This window comes from Echinops telfairi, unplaced genomic scaffold, assembly GCF_000313985.2.
Source record: "Echinops telfairi isolate 266 unplaced genomic scaffold, ASM31398v2 ScPeMD7_12;HRSCAF=54, whole genome shotgun sequence".
Taxonomy (NCBI): domain Eukaryota; kingdom Metazoa; phylum Chordata; class Mammalia; order Afrosoricida; family Tenrecidae; genus Echinops; species Echinops telfairi.
In genome coordinates this window covers 2,343,175-2,363,517 of record NW_022103909.1, presented here as the reverse complement: position 1 = coordinate 2,363,517, position 20,343 = coordinate 2,343,175, and the positions used below count along the sequence as shown (strand labels likewise).

Sequence of the window (20,343 nt, the reverse complement as noted above, 5' to 3'; positions counted from 1 at the left end):
CACTGCCATGGGATCCACTGTGACTCTGAGCGGCCCCAGGCAGGGCTTTTAAGGCTGTCGCGCCTGACAGGAGCAGTCAGCCTCATCTCTCTCCCTCAGAGTGGTTGGTGGGTTTGAAAGGCCGACTTGGCAGTTAGCAGTCCAATGCTTACCAGACAGAACCACCAGGACTCTCAGGAACCCCCAGGCTTGGGGCAAATGGAAGAATGGCTATGAGCAAACGCAAAGAACCTGCCATATGTGCTTGAGTAAAAAGGGAAAAACAGTGCTTATTTTCAAAATGATGAGACAAAACTAAGCAAGAAAGGGGAGGGGGATGCATAATGCAAACTGGTGCTGCTACAAAGAGGTTCAAACAAAAAAACTAGGAGAGAGCAACCACCGTGCGCTGGGCTCCGCTCGAGGCCACAAGTAGACTGAATGGCAAATGTTTTCTCCAACAGAATTTGCCTGGGAGAGCAGGCTGGGCTTTGAAGGAGGGGAAACCTGGCTTGGAGCAGGAGGGAATAAGGAATTGCCACAAGCCCCCAAGTCCTCTACTGACTCGTTCTACAGGGAGACCAGCACATGCCACCAGGCTCTCGGCTTCCTGGGCCAGGGGAGATGAACAAACAGAGAAAGGCCGTCGCTCACCTTGGGATACTGCCGGTGACACACTTCAGCGAGATGCAGTCCGGTGACCACTCCCAATCTAGCTGCAAGGCGCTGGAGCAGGAGCCCCACCAGGGTGGCCAGCAGAAGGACCCAGAGCAACTGGAGAACACAATTCCCCCAAGACACGCATTAGACAATGTGACCAGGAAGCACTACAGTCAGGTGAGAGCCCAGGTCGGGAACCCAATGCCCCAAGTTCTCTACCATGTTCTAACTAGTTAGGCTACTTGGAGCTTTTCTGGGCCGTGGTTTTTGCCATTTGCAAACATGGGAGCACCTTCCTCCTTCAAGGAGAACTCTGTGAATAAAACTAGACACCAGTGGGAACGTGCTTTCCAAGGAGATGCTATTTTCCATCAAGCATGTGTAGGTAGTTCAGGGATGCCAGAGGCGCGTGTGTGCAAAGGGGCGGGAAGAAGGCTAGAAAGTCACCTTAAATCCTGCCACGGCTCCAGACTGTAAGTCCGACTCAATGTTTCCTGGATCCAGATAGGCAATGCTCATAAGGAAGCCTGGTCCCGTGAAAGCCCATAGTTTCCGAAAGCTGAAACAAGAATACTAAACAAGAGAGACCAAGAAGACCAGCGTGAGCATCACCTCCCAACTACTGATCTAACCTATCTGTGGTTTTATCACGTGGGGAGGAACAGCATCAGCCTCAAAAGAACAAGGACTTAGGGACTGGTTGTTCCGTGAAGCCAAGTTTCACTTCCGCCTTCACCACTTCTTATCACTAAGCTGGCCGCTAGTCTAACCAGTGACCTGCCCCGTTCGTCAGCCTCACATCGGAAAACAGGAGCAACGACATCAGTCCCCCACCCCAACCACTCAGTTCGCGTATCAGTCACAGAAAAAAACTTTAAAAATCAAAGATGCTCTCAAATGCAATTTAGCAACTTTGATTTCTGGCCTTCATTTTTCTTAACAGCTTCTATTCACATGTAATTAACCTAATTTTTTTTAAAATCAGCCTTTAGAGACTTCTTGTCAAATGCGATCGAAGACTGCTGATCGTGGGGTCTACAGAGGGCCCTTTTCCTGGACAACAGTGCTCGCCTCTGAGGCCGCTTCACCAACCTCTTCCTCAGGAATGGCGATCTTCTCATCGAAGTAGGTGGTGAAAGGGTCGGCCGAGTTCCCGGTGGATTGTGAAAGAGGGGAGTTACTGTAGGTGGGGCTGATGGCATCCAGACTGGCAGTATCCCCATGGTCCCCAGAAACATCATCTGAAAAAAACAGAATACGCACTCACAACCCAATCTTAGTAGTATCAAAATTCAGTCTGCAAACCACCTTATTACGTGAGATGATGGCTCGAGCTCAATTTACTGTCAATAGCTTATCTTCACTCATATTTGTCATAAATTAAATTTTTAACAGGTAACACAGTTCCATGGCTGAAAATTCAAGACAGACTAAAAAGGCAAGGTAAAGTATTCCTGTCCCCATCACTTCTAGTTCAGATTTGGATCTAGATCCCCCACTGGGTTTTTCCTGTTTTTATACTTCCCGTCTTAATTGGCAATTTTGGGGGAGAAGGGGCAATGTATACAATCACTTCATTTTCTACTAAAAACACAGCACTCCCAGATCAGAACCATTGGTAGCCTAAAATCTTAACTTTAAAAAAAATCCAGGTAATCTCCTGGAACAATTCCCTTCTTTCCTTTCCCTGCCCCTCCCCCTAAGCTTGGTAGGACTTACTCAAGGGGTCCTTCTTGGCCATTCTATGCCTGATCAGGCCTCTCAAACAAGGGAGACGTTGCAAAACTCTGCTCCAGTTACTTGAGGCTAGCCCCTGTAGTTACAGGAAACTCACCAATCAGGAACCCTTTGCCTCTGACTCAGGACTTCAGGGAAGAGCTGCAGGTCACATGGGCCTTGGCCCTCGTGACAGGAGGCTCCTCCACCAGCTCAGTGTTTGTTTCCTTGAGGCCAGCCTCTCTGTTATGCTTCAGTGCTGGCAGGGCTGATCTTCCCAACAGGTTCTACACCCTGTATACTGCTACCACCAAATGATTTTGAAGAGAGTAACTCTAATCTGTGTTTCCAAAATACCCTGGTGGCCTCCAGTCAGAAAAACAAAAGCTCTTTGTCTGCTGGGAGCTGGCCCACATCGGTGTAAGTGGCCCTGAAGTGATATGGAAAATCATAGGAATGAAATATAAATTCCAAGAGTTTAGAATGAGAAAAGAACTAGGAAAAGTTGGAAGTTTAGAATTAGGAAGAACTCAAGGAAACACTCAAAAAGCTCCAATCAAACCCAGATGCTAATCTCAACCTGGCCTCTGAGAACCCAAATGAGAAAGGGAGGCAGGTCCCTGTGTAAAGCCATTTTCCTCTACAGCCCAATCACCAGATGGTGACTTCTGGACCCAGCAGTGCGGAGACAGGGGCAACTTTTACTGGGACAAGTTTTGTTGGAATAGACAATGAGAAGGAAAATCATAGTACCTGCTGGTCACTAACATAAGGCCAAGTTTCCCATAAAAAAATTAGACAATACCATAGCTGTCAATTACCTTTGAGTATCTTTGGCTCAGGACCCATGGTGGGCACCTGACTGTCCCCACTCTTAGAATAGGACTCTGGAAAGGAGAAAGGGAAAGGTGAGGCTTAGTAATACGATAAGCACATCAGCACAGGCAGTTTGTCACACTGTATATCTAAAGGAGTCTTGTCACGGGAAAAGAAGTCGTGCATTATGTTAAGAGAACCTTGAAAATTAACTGTAGTTGTCAGGCTATAATTAAGAGACATTTACAAAATTGGAAAGGTCTGAATCATCCTTTTGTTGGCAGGACTTCAAAATCAAATTAAAACAAAAGGTAATACAGGGAGGTAGGCAAATACCTGCAGACTAGGTATAAATTTACCCCAAATGCTAACCCAGACTTCATTTCCTCTATTATTAAGGATTACTAAAGACAGATATTGAGCTCTTTCATCTAACAATTTAAACTCATGGTTCAATAGGGTGGGGGGCGTGGGTGACAACACACCAGAAAATTGTTGGAGGAGGGTCACGCTGAACCGGCAGATGTTTCAGCTGATGTCGCTGGGCTTCATTCCCCAACCCTCACTCCACAAGTGGAAGGCATAGATATCCTCGGCCCTTGCCCTGGGGCTCTCTCGGGACTAGAAATGTCTGCTGAAGGAGTACCTGGATCTCTGCCCTGCAGCAGACCCTGGGAAGGGGGGTGGGGGGGAGTGGGAGAAGGTCTTCCTGGGACTGAGAGGTAAACTTGGGGGAAGTGCGGGGAGGATAAGAGCAAGCACATGCAGCTACAAAACTATATTCTCCATTCTTCCAATAAGGCTGGTTTTCTCCTCCACCTGCTCACTGTGGGATCTATTCGGTGGATTCCAATTTTAGGAGAGAAGATGAAGTAATACTGATCCCTCCCCTTGAACCTGAATTGTGCCATAAGTCATGAAGCCTTCCCTTACCCATCTCTTTTACTGCTAAGACTTCCCTTTTCCATCCTTGTGCTCTTATTGTTCATATCTGAGCAACACTCTGGTTTGAATGCTCCATCTACCGATGTAGATGGAGCCCTGGTGGTGTAGTGGTTAGACACTGGGGTCAGTAGTTCGAAACCACTAGTCACACCATGGGAGAAAGAGGAAGCTCCCTACTCCCATCAAGTGTTCGAGTCTCGGGAACCCGCAAGGGCAGTCCCACTCTGTCCCGCAGGGCCGCCATGAGTTGGCATGGACTCAGTGGCAGGGAGTTTAGGGTAATTACTTACGTATTCTAAACCTATTTGATAGAATTACAGAATGCAGACCTGAAAGGGGTTCTTTCAGAGTTCCTCTACCAGCTAAGGTGTAAAATGTTCCACCATCTGATAGTCTGGAGTCCATCATCTTTGGTCTCTATTGTTAGCAATAATACCAAGTAGTAATGGACAGCTGCCGTGCTCTTCTATCAGATTCTAAGCATTAGGTGGCTACTCACCAGCCAACACTCAGATTTCACTGGCCAAATCCTTCCCTTGCAGCCAGTTGCATGAACCCCTCACCCAAACAGGGTTTTGCATGCTGCCCACTCAGAGGAGCCTCAGGCACTTGCATGCCCGTCACAGCACATCCCCCTGATTCACCCAGGGCCTATTTATCTTTGCTTCATATATAATTCTCATATGAAGAATACTATTTAACTCAATTTTTCCACCAACTTCTTGAAGCCCATTTGTAAACCAGGTTTTGTCTAACCTTTAACAAATTAGAAGTCATAAATCAAAATTGAGATTATGGTCAAAAAAGGGGAATCTAGGCCTGAAGGAATCAGAAAACTCAAAAATCACATCAATCTTGAGATATATGGGATGTGGGCAATCACTTCTGAGATTCTGATTGCTAGAAGTATACTAACTTGTGTTTCTAATGTTAGCCTGGAATCACCTTTCAATTCCATTTGTCCACAAACTTTTTGAAGCCCCCTCATATCTTATTCAAAAGGAACAGAAATGTGTAATCCATTTGAAGATTTCCATCCAGAAGTGACTTTTATAAGTTAATATACTTAAAAAGCAAGGGACTGTGGAAACTGTATATTTCTACCCAAGGCTGTAATCTGGAGGTGACTCACCCCAAACAGCGACCCTGTAGGTCAGGGGAGAACTGCCCTGTGGGCTTCCGGAGCGGCCCCTCTTTACAGGGGTAGAGAGCCTCATCGTTCTCCTGGGAAGGCGAGTTAAATGATTTTAAACAAATATTTCATGACAGTGTTTAAAAGTATTATTACTAGTATTGTAAAGATTATTTCTACACCAAATACCAATAAAGTACAAGAAGTCTGAATTCTCTGACACTTCTAGAAAGTATCATTCTGAGAGGAAAAGCGAAAAATGGACGCTGGAGTCCAATTTCCTCATCGAGTTGTTGGTAAACTGTAAGCTCCCTTGCTTGCACGGTCTACAACACTCACTGGGTGCTACTTGGTATTTCAGTCTGCATGGAAATGCAAGAAGGCAGTTAAGTGTAATAGTAAGATGCCTTTGCTCCCTAGAAGAAGAGCTTTGGTGGCATAGCAGTTACACGTTGGGGTGAGATCCTCAAGGTAGGCAGTTCAAAGCCACTAGCTGCTCCACAGGAGAAAGACGGGGCTGTCTACTCCCGTAAACAGTCTTGGGAACTCACAGGGGCAACTCGACTCTGCCCTCTAGGCGCTCTGGGAGTCCACATCGACTGGACGGCAGTGGGTTCAGTTCTGGGTTTTGTTCTCTAGGACTGTACCACTGGGTCCTCTCAGTCATTTAACTATGTTAAGGGAAAAATCTAGTGTGGGACACAGCAACCAGAATCAACTCAGACCTGCTTTGATGTTTGAGCTTAGCCACAACCATCAAATGACACCTTCTTTTAAGCCCACAAAGTTTCCTCCTGTAAGAATTAGCAGTCAACTATAGGCAAAATGCACGCATGCTTAAATGGAATATGGCTATTTGATCACATTCCTTAACAAGCTAGTAAAATTACATTCTCGTTCCAGAATTTCAAAAGTCTACATATCATTTGACCTAGTAATTCCACTTCTAAGAAAGTATTCCTCATAATAATACACGGAAATTTGTGCAAGAATATTTCCCACTCCGTTGTTTCTAGCTCACAAGCCTGAAAGCACTCTAAGTATCAGTGGAAGGAACCAGTTCAGTAAACGCACACATTCAGAGGAGAACAGCACAGTACTGGGGGCTCAGGACTAGTCTCGAGGGCGCCAAGGTCCACGGGCATGAACTTCTACATCCGACTCTGTGGTGGGGTGTGACTGTACTGGATGCCTTTTGGACTAATTTAAATTTTTAAAAAAAGTTTACCATGTAAAAGTTTTACCTTTTCTTTTCTTTCTTTTCTCTTTAGGCTATATGGATTCACATATCTTCTCAACAAACACTTTAGGAGTGTTCCGTGAAAAAGACCTGCAGGTGTCTACATGGAAGTATTTCTTGCCATAAGTTTTAACTCACTACTCAAACAGAAAAAACAAACTCACTGGCATCGAGTCAATTTTGACTCACAGCAACCCTGTAGATCTGGGTAGAAGTGGCCCTGTGTGTTTTTGATGCTGTAACTCTTTACAAGAGTAGAAAGCCTCATCCCCCAGCCCCCTGCTGCCACTCCCCTAGGCACCCCCCACCCCCACCTCCACCCCTACCCCTCTCTCTCTCTCTCTCTCTCCAGGAATGTCTGGTGATTTAAAACGACTAACCTCATAGTTAGCAGCTCAACTGATAACCCACTACAGCACCAAGGTTCCTAACTCACCACGAGTTTGTGTGACTAAAGAAGCTCTGGTGGCGTGGTGGCCTATGCATTGCTAACCAAAAGTCAGTGGTTCAAACCTTCCAGCTGCTCCGAGGGAGAAAGATGTTCAGGTTTATTATGTGCAGCTCGCATTTTTAGGGGGGTAATTTTTTACTTTGATATGTCTGGGGGGACCATGGATGAGGGCCACACCACCCCGAGGAGGGCATCAGGAGAGGCGTCCCTGAAGAGGTGGCTTCTGCTTTGTGGCTTTCGGATGAACTTCCTCCCACCTCATGAGTCAGAGTGATGCGATCCGGGCAAGAAGCAAACTGAAACACTGTCACTGCCAGCGAATCAAGTCCAACTCGGAGCTACCCTGTAGGCCAGAGGAGAGCTGCTCCCTGGAAATCCTGAACATCTAATTAGTAATAACATACCATACATACTCGTGTATAAGCTGAGTTTCTCAGCACATTTTTTATGCAGTTTTTGTGGTAAGATAAGGTGCCTCGGCTGATATTCGGATTGGCTTATACTCAAGTATAGACAGTATGTATTTTCTTAGAATTAAGAATTCTGGACAGTCAATTTCAGCGGTTCTCAACCTGTGGGTCGAGACCCCTTTGGGGGTTGAACAACCCCTTTGGGGGTTGAACAGTTATGAAGTATCAACGAAAATAATTTTAAGGCTGGGGGGGGTCATCACAACGTGAGGAAGTGTATTAAAGGGCCGCAGTATCAGGAAGGTTGAGAACCACTGGTCAACTTAAACAGCCCAAATCTGCTTTAAAAATTGTCCCCAAGAGTTGGCTATGATTTTTCATAAAACTCCCTTTAAAGAGCTGATTCTGACCCAGGGCGACCCTGGACGTTACAGAGTACAACTACTCCACTGGATTTTCTTGGCTGGAATCTTCACCGAATCAGCTAGCCAGGTCTTGCTTCCTCAGTGCCAGTGGGTGGATTGCAACCAGTAACGAGCACCAAACAGTTGAGTTACCCAAGAACCTCCTTAGAGAATAGAGGCAGTCAAAACCACTTCACTGATTTCAGAACTACCTTTCTTCTACACGATTCATGTCATTCTAAGGTCCAGGGAGAAATGCTTTTGCCACCACTGTCTAATTCCTTCTCCCCTTCCCCATCTCATGAAAATAAAAAACACCTTGTCATAGGAAAAGGACTTTCCTATTGGTTAACCAAAGAGAAGCAAGAATGTATTAAAACCAACTAGCAAGGTCACCACTCACTCCTCCCTCTGGATGCCTGCCTAGACCCAGATGGCAACAAGGGACACATGGAAACAGCCAGAAACACCAACCGAGGCTTTACAAAGTGACATCCACATGTTCGCTGCAGAACAAGCATTGCGATGAAAAGACTTCCTTTGTCCTAAGGAAAATGTAAAGATTTTCAGATTGTTGTAAAATCCCCAGAGGAAGTACTCAATGCTCAGGTAAAGCACAACTATTAATCTACACCTGTCTGGTCTTTGATTTCTTCATGACGGCAAGTTCTGACCCTTTCGATAAGTGGGCATCAACAAACACACTCCGAGGGAAACATTCAAGTGGTTCACACAGCGCTGGTTGCCCTCGGAGGCCCAAGTATCTTACTGGAGGCTCCTGCTGGTGCAGTTAACACGCTGAGCTGCTAACCAAAGACCGGAGGGTGGAATCACCAGTCGCCTCTTGGAAGAAGGGCCTGGAAGTCTACTTCTGGGACTGGGCAGCTACAACGCCTGGGGAGCATAATTCTACACTGCCACAAATGAGTCGCCGCAAGGAGGAGTCAGTTCCACAGCAACTGGGCTAGATTTTAATAAGGAAGATGACTACCCACTTTTTCCCCATAATGAGCAACGGTTTCCTTGCTCTGTTTTCTCATTCTGAGTCCTTGAAGAAGCACCACTTTCAGAGTCTTTGTATCGAGGACATCTACCTAATTCCAGTAGTTCTAAAACTCAACCTGCCCTCCTGGGTGGGGAGGGAGAGAAGCAATTCAGGGGGGGAAAAGCATGTGAATGTCCTACTCTTGAGGATAGGAATTTTAGTCATGTTTTCGGTTTTGTTTTTGTTATCAGTCTAAATAAGCCTGTTCTATTTTCCCTTTATTAAATCAAGTTTGATATAAACTGGTAAAATGAAGAAAGGCAGGCTGAGAACTCCAGTTACGTCTACTTCATAATTGAGGCAACAAAATGAAAAGACTCTCTGGCACAAGTTAGTTTAAGAAAAGGGCTTCCAGACTAATTCTCTCCACCAAAGTGGGTAACATTAGAATGCCTTCAGCCGAAAACCACACAAACACGCCCAGTTCATAAAGTGCAAACAGAGCTCCTGTTGCACGATGTGCTTACCCCTATCAGGGCCTCCGTCTCTCTGTGTCTGTCTCTGGCACAGTGGCCATGGAGTTACTCGCTTAGACTATTTATTCATCTTACTGGCTTTCTATGCCATCGAGACACTCACTCTCAAAACTGGAGACGGTTTTCTTTAAGTCTTTCATTTTTGTTAGTCAGAGAACTACAACTTCAACTCAAAGAGTTTGCGCTTTCTCAGGTGAATTGAGCTTTTGTGGTTAAAAAATAAACTGGCATAGCAAGCCACTGAAAGATAAAAAGTGGGGAGGGTGGGGCAGGGAGGGGGAAGAAATGGGGAGCTGATATCAGGGGCTCAAGTGGGAAGAGAAGGCTTTGAAAATGATGATGGCAGCATATGTGCAAATGTGCTTGACACTGGATGAATGTATGGATTGTGATAAGAGATGTAAGAGCCCCCAATAAAAGTATTTAATAAAAGAAAGAAAGAAAGGGGGGATGGGGAAAGCATTGAGAAGCAAGAAGCAAGAGGGAGTAAGATGTGAGCGCAGGTTTACGATTGATAATGAAGCTAGCTGGGTGTCAGAGGCGATAACAGCTAGGGAACATGTGCCAGGCTGTCAAGAAGTAACTGATCTTTTAGACAAAAATATCACACATCAACCAGAAATCTAAAAATTAGAGTCTGGCATCTGCTAAATACAGCTCTTCACTGTCTTTCTCTGCTCTGTGCTCAGTTTGACCAGCTCCCCACCTGGCTACTAGAGTTTCAAGGTCACTGGATTGACACAGTGGCTGCCAACAATGGGCTCAAACATGACTGTGAGGCTCGTGCAGGACTGGGCTTGTTCTGGTCTGCTGGACACACGGGAGCCAAGAGTAGGGTCCAACAGCACCTAACATCAAAGTTTTACTTCCAAGAACTATAGTTGGAGTTTTGTTCCTCCCAACTCTTGCTGTGTGAGCTTCCTTTAACTTCCCACTGACCAGAAGTTTCCAGCACAATGTTTTCCCTTAAGGAAACAACCTGGCCCCCAGTCTGATACATCTAGCTCGGCACAGGACCCATGCCCTGTGAATAACTGCAGAGACCCCATCTCCTACAGAGTAAGACTTAAACCAGTCGAGCCGGTCTTCTTTCCGGCCCTGGTGGCATAACAGTTCAGCGCTGGGCCACTGACCCAAAGTCTGGTAGTGTGGCTCCAACAGAGTCCAGCGCACCAGGGTCTGGTGGTCTGCCCCCACGGAGTTTACAGACTAGCAAACCATGGGGTGTCCTATGCGTCGACGGCTACTTGAAGGCATATAACAACATTCATCCTCTAGCCTTGGAAAACGTTTGTACTCATATTTTACAGTCTTCCTCTACCAAATATGAAAACTGATCATTAGATTATATTCAACTAACTGATTTTAATGAGAGATGTTGGCCTCTAGGTATAAACTGGCCTTATTTTTTATGTACGTGTTTCTTGAATGTGTTGGCTTAAAGCCAAGAAAAGCTACATAGAGGCAGACAATACACATGAAAAGATTTTCCAGCCTTCAGTAGACTCTTGGGAATCTGATTTTAAAGTTAAATTACATGGTAGCTTTCTTTACTCATGACCTAGGACTGTATACCAAGTAGGGCTGAGATAAATTGGGCACAAAACATTTAAGATGATGGTGATCTACTAGCAACAAGCAGAACAAAACTGAGCCCTAACTTCTACATCATTATGTATTTACGGCACTTTGGTCTTTATACATAAAAAGTAAGTTATTCTAACCTTAATGTAAGGGTAAAAGAGGTTTTGATAACAAATATATATTCCTGTTCATTCTAATTTTATTAGAATATATTTTTAAAGTGACATGTTTGTCAATTCATTTTACCCAAGATATTCCCGGTGATGTCTGAAAAACTCCATGTTTGCATCTCCAGGAAATAATAAATCCCTATAAACATTTGTTGTTCAATCAGCATTTGTTAAACTACAAAAAGAACAGCGTCTAATGAGAGACGAGAGTTATGTCTTTTGACTCATCTTCTGCCCATTCAAATGCTCTTGGCTCTTTCCCAACATCTTGTCTTCAAGCCGGAGCTTTAGAAAGACGCGGTATGAGGACTTCGGAACAGTAGAGCAGTAGGGCACTGGGCTTCAAAAGTTGTGAAAAAAATCCACGACCTTCTAATTCCGTTTTCCCACGTTTTGTGAAGTTCCCTTGTATTGGGGTCTTTCCTACCAGCCTCAAAAACATTCAGTTCTGGCGATGTGGCTCTCTTCCCCCCTGGAGCACACACAATAGAGAGGTTTCACAAAAGCACTGTCCACCACTCTAGGCAGGCCAACAGCGAGCATTCCACCCTAAGGAAAGTCAACTGCCTTACTTCAAAGCGGACGCACATCTGGACCTCTTCTTCAGCCAAACCGGGCCAGCATACTGCTACGGTAAGTAATGATCTTTCTCATAATTCTGAGTTTCTCATTTTATGATTAGTTCCTATTAGGGTTAAGCATTGAAGTAGTGGCTTCTATTCCAAGTCAAACTCACTGCCATCGGGTCTATTCTGACTCATATCAACCCTACAGGACAAGGGATAACTGGCCCGTGAGTTTCCGAGACTATAACTCTTTATGGGAATAAAAACCTCGTCTTTCTCCAAGGAGCAGCTGCTGGCTTTGGACTGCTGGCCTTGCAGCTCGCAGCCCAACGAGTAACCACAAAGCCACCAGCACTCCGAGTGTCTTCTAGGGGAGGGGAGAGTTAGAAGGCAATACATTCTGCCATTAGAATCTCCCAGAGTGCTCCAAAAGAGCTGGGGAGGTTTTTAAGCCCACGGAAAGGGCCTAATTCTGTCAGCTGAAGTTTGTGTGCACGTATGTGATAAAGAGGCAGGGACTAACAATGCCTCTGATTCAACACCAAGTCAAGCTCTTAGCACTAAAATTCACAAGAAAGCGTTCTATTCTGGACACTACTCTCTAACCTTCTAGAGAAACTACACGCAGACCTTGGAAATACTGTGGGTTTGGTCCCAGACCACCCTAACAAAAGTGAGTCACCAGAATTTTTAGGTTTCGCAGTGTATCTAAAAGTTATGTTTTAATAAGAAAAAAAAAGTTATGTTCAGCCAAAAAGCCTATCCCTGGGAATGAGGGGGAGGGCAGAGTGGAGACCAAAAGCCCATCAGTTGTCATTTGGACACCCCCTGTCAGAACGGCCACAAGGAAGAGAAGAGACAGTCAGGGTGCAGTATAGCACCGATGAGACACAACCTTCCTCCCCTCACCACCCCCCACTACCATGACCCCAATTCTATTTTACAAATCTGGCTAGACCAGAACATGTATACTAGTACAGATAAGAGCTTGAAACACAGGGAATCCAGAACAGATAAACACCTCAGGCCCAATAGGGGGAGCAGCGATACTAGGAGAGCAAGGGGGAAGCAATCACAATGATTGATATATGCCAGAGGGATGAACAGCAGAAAAGTGGGTGAAATGAGACAGCAGTCGGTGTAAGACATGAAAAATAATAATTATAATAATGTATAAATTATCAAGGGGGCATGGGGAAGGGAGGGGGAAAAATGAGAAGCTGATACCAGGGCCTCGTTTTGAAAAAGATGGTGACAACATATGTACAGATGTGTTTAACAAAATGGATATATGTATGGATTGTGATAAGAGTTGTAAGAGTCCACAATAAAATGATTTTTTTTAAGTTATGTAGTCTCTTAAGTGTGCAATAACATTGTGAAAAAGTTAAAAATACGTAAACATGTTAAAAACATCAAGTGAGCACATGCTATTGGTAAAATGTTCTCAGGGGACATGATCCACACATGTTTGCTACAAACCTTCAATGTTATTAAAAAATGCACTATCTGTGAAACGCAATAAAACAAAGCACAAAATCAAGGTATGCCTGCCTGAGTCAACACGGAGCCACAAATGACTAAGGGGTCACAAGAACCTCATCTCCACCACCGTGAGCCAAGCTCCACGGCTGACCACTCTGAAAGGGATCACAAAAGAGGGTACTGGGCAGACTGGGCGAAGAATATGGACCAAAATCCTAATAATAATAATAGAGCGGGCTTACTGGTCACCATTCACTGGTCACCCTGGAGGCCCAGAACAGGGCTCATTCCCATGGCTCAACGTTTAGGTCCACAGGATGAACACCAGGAAGGTCTGCACCCCGGGAACAATCCACCATACAAAATCACAAAGGCAGCATAGCCCGTGCAACACTTAATTCACAATTTTAAAATTGTTAAGAGTGGGGGACGGAGCACTAGAACGGACTGTGTTTGCATGCATCATCTTAAAGGCAATTTGACCATGAGGGAGGGGGAGTGTTCTAAAACTGATGTGGGGGTGATTGTACAATTCTCTATGATATGACTGAACTGTTGAATTATATGATATATAAATTACTTGCGAATAAAACTGCTGGAAAAAAAGTGTGAAGCCCCAATAAAATGATTTTTTAAACATTGTGAAAGATTAAAGTTGGAGGACTTTTTAAGTAGGATGACTATAACTCTATAATTTAAAAGCAAAGATGACATTTTTTTAATTAACAGTGTTATTGAGATAGCCATTTTTAAAATAAAGAGGTTGATTAGACAACAACAAAAAAAAGTGAGGGGGTAGGGCAGGGCTAGTATGTGCCTTGGGATAAAGCTCAGAAGGCAGGGCAGGGTAGGAAAGGCCCCGGAGGAAGTGGAAGAGTGCTGTTACACTGTGGGGAACAGCATTCCATGTCACGAAAGCAAAATGTATATGAGCTGCTGAAGGGAAAACCAATGTGCTGTCAACCTTCACTCAAATCACAATAGAAACTTAAAAAGAGCAGGAGATCTATAAGAACCACTGACGATTTCCTAACACAAGAATAACATCAGAGATCGGAGGAGTCAAGAATGCATCCAGGTAGAATGACCTGCCCGGTGCTCATGTTGTTAGAGTAGAAAATGAAGAGAAATGGGAGTAGGGGTGCAGACCCTTTCACAGCATGCCCACGTAACCACATGGAGCAACTCTCACGAAAACAGAGGTCTACAGGGCCAGCCCAATCAGGGCCAGACTAACCCCCCACCCACCCTTAGAAACAGGTGCTACAAAGGAGAACACTAAACCTGCAGGTTGGGGAGAGGAGCCGACCTACCATGTCCGTACAGAAGCAAACTAAGAAGGTAAAAGAGACAGCGAGGGACCAGAACCCATACTGGCTCACCAAGCCCTGAGGAGGACGCACCTGCCCGAAGCTGCAGAGACAAGGAAAGGACTGTAGGACTGACAACAGCTTGAGACACGATGTCCTCTCGCTGGAGCATAAAGCTTCAGAGGCCAATACTGGGGACACGTGGCAGGACGTGTGTCCAGTCTGACCACCCCCACAGTGGGGCGAACCAAGAAGGGAACATAACAGACCAGCAATGGGAACAAAGCGCCTGAGGAGCCCCCAAAGCAGACTTCGGGTTAGGAGTTCCCGGAACACCCCCCCCACCACCACTGGTGGGGAGACAGTCATTAAGGTCAGTGGGTAGACCTGGAATTATGTATATGTTTGCTAGTTTCTTTCTTTTTTTGCGGGGGGTGGGGAGTGTTTCTCTTTTTATTCAATCTTGCTTTCCTTTTGTTTTGTCTCTGTTGTTCTTGTTGTTTGCCTACCACTATAAAACAGGCATGGGGAGCAAGCCCAAGGAGAAAGCAATGGGACTGACAGTGCCAGTTCCGGAGGGACCTGGGGGAGGAGGAGTTGGGAGAAAGGAGCAGTGAGCAAACAACGCCACAGACAGGGGAACAACTAGGGAATTAAAAGCAACAAAGAGGGGGATGTAGAGATCCTGGGGGTGTCGGAGCAACAGTAATCTAGCTGAGAGGAATTGCTAAGAGGCAGAAGGGTAAGCGTGATGGCGGGACAGGAGGAAGGTAAAAGGAAACAGAGGAAGGATCTAGGGAAGCCAAGCTATGGATACAGGTATAAACATAGGTGTGCACTTTTGTAGATATATTAATTCATACAAATAGAGGTATTAGTCTAGATACATATATTTATATGGCAGCATGTTGAGGAAGTGGACAGACTTTGGGCCTCTGCTCAAGTCCTCCCTCAACGAAAGAACACTTTGTTCTAACAACCTGGCATTCTGTGATACTCACCCACCCGACACGATCGCTGAAGATATAATGGGTGCTAAGCAAATGTGGTGAAGAAAGCTGATGGTCCCCAGTTTTAAAAGATATAGCATCTGAGGTCTTAAAGGCTTGAAGCTAAACAAGCAGTCATCTAGCAGGGAAGCAACAATCCCACATGAAAGAAGCACACAACCCTCGGTGATCATGAGGAGTCAACGGAATCAGGTATCAGACATCAGAAGAGCCAAAACAAACATATTGTTGAGAATGAGGGGGTTGGAGCAGAGACCCAAAATCCATCTGTACAGGATATCCCCTCAAAGAAGGGTCACAGGGAAGGGATGAGTCAACCAGGGCGTAGTATAGCACCGATGAAACACAATATTCCTCTGGCGCTTTGAGGGTTCCTCACCCCCATCTCATGACTCCAGTCCTGGCTTTCAGTTCTGGCTAGACTGGAGCATGTACACTGGTACAGGTACAAGCTCACGACACAAGGAATATCCAGGTCAGATAAATCCCTCAGGAACAGAATTGGGAGTAGCAATACCAGGAGGGGAGGGAGAAGGTAGAGGGAGGAGGGGAGGAAGGGGGAATGGATCCCAATGATTGACGCATAATCTGCCCCCCAGGGGGATGAACAACAGAAACATGGGTGAAGGGAGACATGAAAACAATAATAATTTATAAATTACCAAGGGGTCATGAGGGTGAGAGAGGGGGTGGGAGGGAAAAATTTTTTAGAGCTGATACCAAGGGCTTAAATAGAAAATGTTTAGAAAATGGTAATGGCAACCTATGTACAAATATGCCTGAAACAATTGCTGTATGGAATAAGAACTGTAAGTGCCTTCAATAAAGTGATTTTTTAATAAAAAAAGAAAATATCATTAGACTCATAGGAAGCTTCCTCATTCATTACAAAGAAGTGCTGTCAAGCTACCTCAGAAATTCCCCTTCTGAGTCCCATAGCCATTCCCAGAACACGAGAAACCAGGTATGCCGTAATCGAGGTACCCAGTCCAAAACAAATGGTGCTCCAGCCAAAGTTGTGAATGAAATATTAACTCAGCCAAAGAAGTTCCCGGCACTACTACCACAATAAAACTCAAAAAAAATCCACTGCTGTCCAGTCCAACTTAAAGTGACCCTACAGGTCAGGGTAGGACCGCCCTGTGGGTTTCCAAAACTAACTCTTCAGGGGAGTAGAAAGCCTCATCTTCCTCCCTCAGAGCAGCTGGTGGTTTCAAACTGCTAACCTTCTGGTTGGCAGTCCAACACATAACCGTTACACCACCAGGACCACCATATGTTTCCCTTGTTTAGTGATAAATGCTCAGCAGAAAGCTTCTAGTCACATTACACTCTCAAATCAAAGATGATGAGGCAGCTGGGAGACAAAGGCCGAAGGGATCTCTGACTACAAGTGCATGCCTATTCTGAGCAAGAGTAAGCCATAAGCTCAGAAGTCCTTACTTTCCTCATTTTGAAGAGGTAAGTAGGCACACCTGTCAATCACTAGACAAGAACATCACTTAAAGCTCACCCTCTACTAGGGAAGCCTTCAATAAGGCGGGTTGACGCAGTGGGCTCAAATATACAATGCCCTACAGGGAGAGAACATTGTGTTTCGTGACACATTCAGGTCACCGCGAGTTGGAAATGACGGCAAGGCAACTAATAAGCCCAAACCAAAACACTAAACTCACTGCCATCGCGTTGATGCCAACTCAGGGAACTGACTTTCTGAGACTATGATTATTTACGGGAGTCGAAAGTCCCATCTTTCGGCTGGTGATTTCAAACTACCAGCTTAACACATAACAGCACTAAGCCACCAGAGCTCCTAGCTAACAGGCACTATTCATAAAAACTCCTACAAGCCAGGAACTGTCCTGAGCACTTTGTGTATTACCTCCAATCACCCAAACATCTGTTGATAGTATCGATCCCCATTCTAAGTATGCCAGAGTAAAATGATTTTAGAATCTAAAAGAGATCTCCATAGACAAAAAGGGGTAGAGTCTGGTGGGGTCTTGGGGTCCACAGGGAGTCTGTAAGCACAGCTTCCCTGGTTCCACCAACATTCTCTAAAGTCATGGCCAGCAACCTCCTTTGGAAGCCTTGCCTCTCCTTCCATATGGTTTTTTCCTTTGCTTTCTACTTAAAAGAGAAGAGGCATTTAACACCATCAGACCAGCACCGAGAGAATAGAGCATCTTCATTTTTACGTACAGTAGCTCTAACCCGCGTTTCCCAACTACCCTTCTCATGGTGCTCTTTGAAACAATCGGGTATGAGGCAGAAGGAAACCCCACAACCCAACTCCATGCCACCCCGACTCAGAGCGGTTCTTTCTCTACGGCGACCTAGCACTAACGTGTGGGTGTCCCAGACTGTGAGTCTTCCGGGGTGCAGAGTCTTCCACACAGAGGCTGATGAGTTCGAACCCTGTGACCTCGTGGCTGAGAGTCCGATTCGAAGCCCACTAGAACACCCGGGCTCCAGAGAGACTTGGGGTAAAAACAGAAGTGAGATGGAATCCAGAGGGCCAAGTACCAAGGAGTGAGCGAAAGCTTTGAAGAAACCAAACAGCTGGAGCGGCTCCACGGAGTGCCCTGCAATCCACCCTTCCTCCTGCAGCCTGGAAGCCACGGGGGCCCTCGGGGCTGCACGAAGCGGCCTGCATCGGCCGAGGACGTGGGCTATCCTAAAAATGAACTTTCTGGTGCCGCACCGGGGAGAGGTCCGGGCCCCGCGGGGAGCCGGCGGGCCGGCCCCTGACCTCTGCCCAGAAGAAAGCGGCCGCGAGGGACCTTGCCCTGTGCCCGGCCGCCGAGGCGGCACGGCAATCGGTCAGCGCACCCTGGGTCATGGGTCCCGGGTCCCGGCGAGACGTCGGGTGCGGGAGCCGCAGCAGGTTAGTTGGAGGCCTCCTGGGATACCTGGCGCGGCGCGGCGCGCCTTTCCCGCCACTCCCCCACTCCCGGCGCCCGCCTCGCGGGCTTCCTGGGGACAATGCCACGCCGTCCGGGACTTGAGACCCGCGCCGGGCGCCTCAGGCCCTCCCTTGCCGACACTGTCTCTCGCAGCCCCGCACGCGCCTCGCGAGCCCGGCCCCGACCCCAGACTGGCCCTTCGAGGCGACCCTTCCCGCCGACCAAGCTCTCGAGGCGCGCCTGCGTGACCCTTGACCCCGCCGGTCCCTCGTCTTACCGGCTCCGCTACCACCGGCCAAGCTGCCCCCGCTCCAGCGGCTCCATTCCCTGGAGCCAGCTCCAAGGCTGCCAGCTCGCTACTCTCGCGCGATTGGCCAACGAAGCCGCAGCGGCGCACCCTATTGGTGGGACTCCTCGCAGCGCCCGGCGCGCGTGGCGAGCCGCGGGCTAGGATCCGGGCTCCGCCCACCTTGCGTCAGGCTGGGGGCGGGGCCAGCGCGGCCCGGGAGGGCGCGGCCTCGGGCGCCTGGGCTCCACGCGGGGAAACCCCACACGGCTCTGGGATGTGAGAGGCCCGGTCCCTTAGGCAGCCCGGGGACAGGTTCGTCTCGACTGTCGTGCGCCGCGGACTCGCATTCTGCTCTAGCGATCGACGAGGGCCACACGGTCCACTTTAGGAAGTAAAGCCGCCTGACCAGAAAGTTTCTCTCGCCCCCAGAAGAGCCACATCCTACTATCGACTGCGCCACCACGGGCGCCCCACACCTGGGAGGCACCTCGAAACGCCAGCTGGCACAGCCAGTTGGACCGCCTCGGCTGTCCTACTAGTCTCCGGTAGGACAGTTGTCTCTGGGAGTCTATTGTTCTCCTCCGGACCACCCAGCCGGCTAGCTGCTTCCCCGAACCAGCCCCCGCCCAAAGCAATCCGAGCCGCCGCCTCACAAGCCGGGGCCTGTGGCCCCAAAATGGACAGACCGGTGGTGCTGGCGAGGGAAGGAATAAATGGTCTGCTAAAACCAGCAGGACATCATTTCTACAGTGTCCTTCAGCGCTGCCAAAAGCGCTGGCACAGGGCTCCCTCCCCCTCGTCGGAGCTTATCTAAGCAAGTGCAAGTTTAGAGTGAAAAGCCTAAAACATTGTCCCCTTCCTTCTCCACGGCAACTGCTAGGAGGACATGGCGTTCGTTAGTGAAAGAGGCCAAGGTAAAAGGAAAGAAAAATGAGCTGGAAAAAAGAGAGCGATCCAAGTAACAGACAACGGAACCGACTCCGTAACCGATGCACAGATTTTAAAAAGAAAAGGGCCTGCCAACACAGCTTCCTATTGCAGGCTGGTTTCCATATAGTTCCTCCTGGAGAGGGAAGAAAACAGAAAGCACAGGTTAGTACCGAGTCATTCCACAAGGTATCCGTGGAGTTTCCGGAAGGCGAGAACCTTTCCTTTGGGCAGGTCTGGTGAAACGAGAAGATAGAAGGACAGGAGCCCGTGGTCGCCGTCCTTCGAGATCGGCCCACCCTGGCAACCTCCCGGGGCTGTCCCCTGCTTGCCGGCTACTTACTTAGCTCACAGTGTGGGGCTTCGTCCATCTGAAGCGTCTTCTTCCTCATGGTGCAGCACTTGTTTGATCCTTCCCAGCGCCGAGGCCTCCCTTGGCTAAGTGAGGGCACTTTGAGGTTGCTCCTGGTAATGCCGCAACCGAACCGGCAGTGTAAGGAATTTGAAGAGGCAAGCCACACCCTCCAAAGCATAATCAAATTTCATCTTTGACCCGCCATGAAAGGGGACGCATTATATAGCTGTCACGATGGATATTAATCAACAATTAATTGAGTTCGGATACTTTTGTTCCAAGATTTCATCACGGCCCCATTCGGCTGGAGCCGGAGGTGGGCGTGTGAAGGCCTGAGGAATTCCCGTCCTTCCAGAGGCCACGCCCCTCGCAGGTCAGGCACTTGTCCCTGCGTTGCTTGTGCACTAGGACTCTGCTCTCCAGAGACTCCAGCCGAAACCAATTAACCCCAAGCATGTCAGTCCACA

General features: G+C 47.4%; 1 protein-coding gene across 3 annotated transcripts in view; it reads right to left on the bottom strand.

Moving 5' to 3' along the window:
- SLC11A2 (solute carrier family 11 member 2) overlaps positions 1 to 20,086 on the bottom strand; it is a 45,128-nt gene extending 25,042 nt beyond the window's left edge. Inside the window, exons 1-5 of one of the 3 annotated variants that reach the window (XM_045287252.1) lie at positions 19,865 to 20,086; positions 3,177 to 3,242; positions 1,732 to 1,880; positions 1,087 to 1,212; positions 634 to 753 (exon numbers count right to left, since the gene is read on the bottom strand). In XM_045287252.1, the coding sequence (XP_045143187.1) occupies positions 634 to 753; positions 1,087 to 1,212; positions 1,732 to 1,880; positions 3,177 to 3,242; positions 19,865 to 20,054 (651 nt within the window). In that variant the 5' untranslated portion in view covers positions 20,055 to 20,086. Of the gene's footprint in view, positions 1 to 633; positions 754 to 1,086; positions 1,213 to 1,731; positions 1,881 to 3,176; positions 3,243 to 17,925; positions 17,955 to 18,582; positions 18,631 to 19,864 lie in introns of those variants that run through there. The other 2 variants (XM_004711379.4, XM_045287253.1) reach the window with 2 other exon arrangements.
- Positions 20,087 to 20,343: the final 257 nt, after the last annotated feature.